Below are 7,047 nucleotides of genomic sequence, written 5' to 3' on the forward strand. Positions count from 1 at the left end.
ATATATATATATATATAATCAATTATATATTTGAATATAGCTGTTATACTGTGAAAGATATAAGATAATAAATTAAAAATAACACACAATGTACTGTGGATGACTTCAAACTGACCAGCACACAGGTTGCATGTGTGAGTATGTGTGTTGGTGTGTGTGTGCTGCTTATATTGACCTTGACAGTTTGTCAAACATGTTGACCAGCTTCATGGCTTCAATTTCTTTCTGCTCCTCTGTCATTCCCTCCATGGGATTGGGCTGCTCCTCTTCTACGACTCCTGTTATTGGGTTTATACTGGGGGGGGGGTATCAAAACAGCAGAAGACAGCAACATTCTAGTCCAGTGTGTAACATTTGGGAGAATCTATTTGCAGAAACAGAATATAATATTCATAGGTATGTATTCATTAGTGTATAATAGGCCTGGCCAACTCAATCGTGAGCAGGGCTCAGCTGTCAATCATGACATGAAACCCCCTTTTATAGCTGCAAATAACTAATTAAAAGCAAACTGATGAAAACACTAAACCCAACACCAAAACTGACAAAAATATCTTTGGGAAAAATTTATTTGACATGTACTTTGGCCTGCTAACATGGTAGCAGCAGGCTTTTTGACCTATACTGCAGTTGGCCACTAGGGGATGATTGAGATGTTTTGGCCACACTCTTGGAGAGTGTCATTCATCCATCTTTATATTTGTTGATGGTTCTTGGCTACTATAGAAACATGGTGGTTCACCTTGGTAGATTACTAGAATTGTAATTAAATACCCCTGCCCTAAACTATAGCTTATAGTGAGTGACTTCCTCATCTTCTCTTCAGTCAGGTGCTCCCATTGGGCCGCCCTCCATGTTGAAAATTAACAAATCATCTACTGACTACAAAAATCTGTCAAGTTCATTAGTCAAAGATACATAATATCATAGTTTATGAGACATAATACATGAGGCACTGAGTTAAGGTAACAGTGTGGAGGTACTGACTGGGCCTTGGCCTCTCTGTACTCCTCTGTCTCAGAGTCTTCATCCTCAGAGTAGATCCCAGGGTCTCGGCCCCCCCTAAGCAGTCCTCTGGCAGCCAGCAGACCTGCAGCATTACCGTATCCAGTGTACTTAATGAACCTCGGAACTGTATAGAGAACATGTTACTGTTAATATGGTAGTTCTTTAATATATGAATACAAGCCAGTTCAACCAGCCTTCTGTTGGACTCCAGTCTTATCACCAGGCATGAGGTACAACCATGGTTGATATGAAGTGATAGTTGAAGCTGCACTGAACTACTACTGAACTATCTTTGTGCATCTTAACACTGTCCATATCAAAATCACATCTTAACCGTTTGACCTTTTTGGGGTCACTAAACCCCATTCGGACTGAATTGATTTTTATATTGGAGATGGGGGAATTTAACATTACCTGCCCTGGTCAGTGATTTGAATCCTGTTGGAATAGTCCTTAAAGCTGCAGTAGGTAACTTTTATTAAAATATGTTTTTGTCATATTTGCTCACACTTTCACTATATCTTGACAGTAGTGCATGAGACAGAAAATCTGTAAAAACATGGTTCAGAGAAAAATTGTTGATTGTTGAGTCTCATTCCCAGGTCATCAAATACAGATGCTGGGAATGAGACTCAACAATCAACTATCTTTAAACCACCAACCCAAAGTGTCTTTTCTATTCTTCTCGGCTCTGATTGGTTGTTTTCATTCAGGCCCGGTGGAGCACTAGGAGGAGCCAGAGGAACCTGATTGTTTCACAGATTATCTGTCTCATGTACTACCTGTCAGGATTATGTGAAAGTTTCCAGCAAATATGACAGTTATTTTCATAAAAGTTACCTACAGCAGCTTTAAGTTGTTCAAGCATAGCAAAATTTTATGGTGAAATGATGTGGACACAGTTGATCAGTGGAGATGGTCGATATTACAGTAAGCCATGGGCTTAAAGTAAGTCATACAAGAATTTAGATGAATTATTTTGGGGAAATAAGTCAACAAACAGATTTTTCCCTCACCGCTTTCTTTGCAAAGAACAAAAAGGAATTCAGCAGCACAGTCCTTGACGTCAGTGTCAATGTGTGTCATAAGACGGACTAGTTTGTTCCTCAGAGCATTGCCCACCTCCGGCCTGTTCTTCACATCCCGCAGTGGGGGCAGGACCTACATACACATACAAACAAACACACACACACACACACACTTATACCTGAGCCATAAAAACAGCGACAGCACTCATCTCTTCATCAGCCCAGTACTGACCTTCGACCTGAGGAACTTCCTGGTCTCTCGGTGGATGCGGGCACTCTCAGTCAGCAGGTTCAGCGATGGGAGAAGGGTCTCCTTCAGCTTATGTCCCTGGGAAACAGACAAACAAACTCTTATAATTTCACGATAAATACGACCAGCTGGGCTGTAATAACAAATAAGTCAGTTTCATCAAACACGTCAGCAGAGGTGAGAAGTAACAAGTATGTACAAATACTTCTGACAACTTTTGCTTTTACCCCCTACATTTTTACACAAGTAACTGTTTTTTCTACTCCTTACATTTTCAAAACAGTCTCATTAGTTTGAATGCATTTGAGGGAATTATTGACTTGATTTTTTTTTTTTTTAAGTATATTTTGGGACCCAAAACCCTAACTCTAACCCTATATTTTTAGGACAGCTGGAGACAGACAGGAAAGGAGGGCAAGAGAGAGAGGGAATGACACGCAGCAAAGGGCCGCAGGTCGGATTCAAACCCTGGACCGCTGCAGCAAGGACTCAGCCGTGGGGCACTAACTTATGCAGGGGTGGGTTTCCATTCATTTCAAATTCATGCAATTCCAGCACTGTTTAAGAACCCCAGTATGCAGAAAATACTACAATGTCACCATTGTTTCATGTAATTCAGATTATGTCTTTTTACTTACTGTTATAGCATTGGATGTAATGGACCCACATACACACAATCCTGTCTTACCCGGTCAAGTTTTTTCTCCATGAATTCCAGCAGCATGTTGACAGCATCCATGTTGACCCCCATGTACTCGATGGAGCCTTGTTGCACCTTGGGCATCAGTAGTACATCCAAACAGGGCAGGGGGAGGTTACTTAGCAAGTTAACAGTATGGCTGAGAAAAAGAGGTGGTGGGAGTTAGATGGACGGCGTCACAGAGGAGCAAAGACAGACAAACCAGTACAGTGTGTGCTGTCCTACCTGTGGAACTCGTCAGTGCGCTCCTCTCCGTCTGCATGGCTCATCAGACAGTGTCTCAGTATGGCTCCCAAATGTCTGTAGTCTGCTGCCTCTTCCTTCACACACAGATGGTACAGACATATAGTATTCACATGCTCCAAAGACAGGCAGAGGAAACTGACCAACTAACATCCTTTTGTTTTCTCATATTGAAGTCAATGTTTCTTGCTAGAGCTTGACCGATATGAGATTTTTGAGACAGATACTGATACCGGTTTTATTACTCATTAGTCATCAGAATGTAGTTTATTGCCACTTATATACGACAATATATACAAATATAAAAAGAGACAATATGTACAATATAACCGTTATATAGAGAGCTGTACAGTTTGCAGGAATGTGCAAAATATATTTCAGGGAATGTGCAAGTTTGCAGTGTGACAAATAATGATATCTGCAATGTGCAAGATAAAAACCAAACATTAATGTAATGTATAGATTCAGGGTGGGTGGAGTCAGTATGGCAGTCGATACAGTGAAAACTAAAATAGACCTGAGTATGACTCTACAAAGGTGCTCATAAGACTGCTCCCTTAAACAAATAACTTTATTAAAGAGTATGTTTAAACATATTAAATGATTGAACATATACAGTGTCAACCAATTCTAGTATACATTGCTGAAAGCTGCTTCTTCTCTCTTACTCTGTGCTGCTAGTCACAGTATTGTAAACGGATTACAGATTAAAAGCTCTCTTACATTATGTGGAAAGAATCCATTCATATGTTAACAAGGCTTTTATTGTATGCTTATTTATCAAAGGCAAACTCAGCATAGAAAGATCTCGGGCGTGTGAGCTGCAGCAGTTCAGTGAGGCAGTCAGGCATGCTGTGTGGACCTGGCTTAAGTGCATCCTGATGAGCTGATGCACAAAAAAAAACCATGGGTGCAGGTTAGGGTTATTCTGTTGTAACATACAGTAAGTTGATTCTCAAAGTCAGCTTTAATGGATGAACTATTATACTCACAGACTTTTGACAACAGAATTCACAATTATTAGTATAATGTTGATAACACCATGGCTAAACTAATACGAAACGGAAATTTCTTCAGTACCTCGTCAACCTTGCGCCTGGTTGTGTCAAATGTAATGTTGAAGAGTATTTTCAGTATTTCCATGGCTAGTTCTGTCTGCTGCCGGCTCAGTGGGGGCAGTTCTTCAGGAGGGACGCCCTCTAACCCTGCCCTGGCTGTTTCCAATGTGTCTGGCCAGCACAGACCCAGTGTGGCATCCAATTGGTTGCCTAGAACATACACAGGGCAGGAAGGTATCAAGCTGTCCTCTTTAACTTAGCATATTTGTACCTTTGTTTACAGAATCATTTGCTTCTTGAATGTTTATTTAAGTATGTTTATTTATCATGTCTGGTTATAGATTTATCATGGCTTGTTGAACATCCTAGGCGTTACAGACATTGGTGAATGGCCTCTTACTTAAGACTAGTAACCTAGGGAGCTGACGATGGTTGGTTTCTGAGGTCAGTAGTTACACAAGTTAAACAGGAAATCACCTAGCAGACTGATGCCATGAAGCTCCTGAGCCAGCTGTGCCCTGGTGTCCACTCTCAGGGCAGTCAGCAGGAAGGTGAGGCGCAGGTCAAAGAATCGCACCTGGACAGGGAAAGCAGAGACACAATGAGACATACTCACTCTCTAGCTGCATTTGCCTCTTCATTGCAGGGCTGAATATGTATAAACCTTAATGCTTATTTGGTGCAAACGAAAATGAATCTGTTGCACGGAGTATCAAACACTGAAGTACCAAACACATGAATTTAATGCTTGGTCAGTGTGTATTTTTCAACAGTCTTGTTCAACTGCTTTGAGTTGAGACTGCATTAAACATATATGAATGTATTTGAGATGTTTGACAGATTTTGATAAATGAAAAAAAAGGCAACTTTTATAAAAATAACTTTTAGTCATTTTTGACAGTAGTACATGAGACAGATAATCTGTGAAAAAAATCAGGTTCCAGTCTCCTGTGACTTCTACATTTAAATGTCTACCTAACTGTCCTTACCTCATGGTTCCAGGTGGGATCATGACACTGCTTCAGCCTCTCTGCCACACCCTTTATCAGCTGCAGATCTGCTGCTACCACCTGCCATCCATCCAAAAAATACATTTTATAAATGACCACCAATCAAATGAAATTTTATAATCTGAGGGACTCATGTAAATGTCGGTATGAAGAGACACACAGCAGACTGACCTGTCCTCTCTCATTGTGTAGCAGGATGTTACAGATGGACTTGAGACCCTCAACAATTACTTCCTGGTCAGCATTTTCTGAAGGGTGGGAGGCTTCCTTCACCACCTCACCGGATATGTCTGCCGCCTCTCCTCCCTCATCCTCCACTAGCAAGAGAAAGGATGTCAAAGTCAAGCAGCACATTCAACCTGCATTTAGAGAACTTTTAGGATAAAGGTTCACATGAAGAATGGATGACAAAAGATGCCAATGCACTAAATCTTCTATCACTATTTAATCAGTTTTTTTGTTTAATAATTCTAGAACAAATTTGTGCTGTGCTGTCATGTACATAAATCACGCCTTGAGTCCTGTTTCCATTTAATATCACCTCCGTAATAAACACAATGGAATAGAACTGCAGGAACAAAATAGCTACAAATTGTGAATAGACAAACTGTAGAGAAAAGACTGTAGAGAAGATTAGGATAATTACGTTTTACTGCAACCTAAAGGACCAGTGTGTAGGATTTTTGGCATCTAGCAACGGAACACCCGCGGGTCAACCCGGAAGTTGACCCGCTACCTCTGTAGATAAAAACAGCTCATTTTAAGATAACAAAAACATAACAATTCTTGTTTTTAGGTGATTATACACTAATGAAAACATAACTATGAATAATATATTTAATTCCTGACTATCCCTCGCAAATGTTACACATTGGACCTTCAAGTCAAATTTGAATAAGTAATAATAACATTGTACACAGGTTGGAAACACCAACAGTTCATTTGAGGGTCAAACTGTTGTAGCTAAATGTAGCTTAATAGACCTTTTCACAGGAGCCATTTTGGCCCTTCCTAACTACCACCCCTTTCAGAACCTTGGTGTCATCTTCCTCCTTTCCTGTACTTAGATATGCTATATGCTAGGCTAATTTATGCTGAAAAGCTAACCACATTTTGAAGATAAGTAAACAACTAAAAGCCACATAGTCACACTTAAGTTAGCTAATGTTAGAAAAATGCTAGCTAACTAGCTGTGAAGCTACACTAAAACTAGCTAGTTAGCTAGCATTCTGCTAACATTAGCTATCAGATGTAACTAGCAGATGTAACCAGAGTTTTGCTCTGTATCAAGCCAGGTAATCACCTAGCCGACCGATGTAGATTAGCTAGCTAGTTAGGAAGCGTTTTATTAGGGACCGAGCCAGCCAGCGACCGCTGGAGGGGGCCGAGCCAGCCAGTGACCGTGAAATGTCCTTAAACTACTTTTTTGTGTTCCTCCTACACGCTTTGTCCGATTCGCACAAAATTTTTCAGGTAGCACCTGGGGACCGTCCTGGCAAAAAAAGTATTGAAGAATTTTGATATTCTATATGCACTTCCTGTAAATTTTTTGTCAAAAAAGAAAGTGGACCATTTCTCCACATTGGTATGTCCGATCAACGCCAACCTTGGGTCAATAGTTCCCCATGTCTTCCTTAGGCAATCTTGAACAACCTGAGGCCACCGCCACAAGGTGGCGCTCTTCCAAAGTTAAACGTTTATATCTCTGCATCGGCACGTGTGATTAAAACAAAACTTGGTAGGATGATTG

General features: G+C 40.6%; 1 protein-coding gene across 1 annotated transcript in view; it reads right to left on the reverse strand.

The window, feature by feature from the left end:
* Positions 1-175: 175 nt before the first annotated feature.
* Positions 176-7,047, reverse strand: part of ric8a (RIC8 guanine nucleotide exchange factor A) — a gene marked incomplete at its 3' end in the record, with an annotated part of 11,219 nt that continues 4,347 nt past the window's right edge. The window contains 10 exon segments of the mRNA XM_035664370.1: positions 176-295; positions 988-1,132; positions 2,025-2,169; positions 2,269-2,364; positions 2,975-3,125; positions 3,212-3,306; positions 4,310-4,497; positions 4,765-4,864; positions 5,277-5,357; positions 5,469-5,614. Of these exon segments, the coding sequence (XP_035520263.1) occupies positions 176-295; positions 988-1,132; positions 2,025-2,169; positions 2,269-2,364; positions 2,975-3,125; positions 3,212-3,306; positions 4,310-4,497; positions 4,765-4,864; positions 5,277-5,357; positions 5,469-5,614 (1,267 nt within the window).

The sequence above is a fragment of the Morone saxatilis genome, unplaced genomic scaffold, assembly GCF_004916995.1.
Source record: "Morone saxatilis isolate NCDOM2014 unplaced genomic scaffold, NCSU_SB_2.0 Contig2, whole genome shotgun sequence".
NCBI classification, from domain to species: Eukaryota; Metazoa; Chordata; class Actinopteri; family Moronidae; genus Morone; species Morone saxatilis.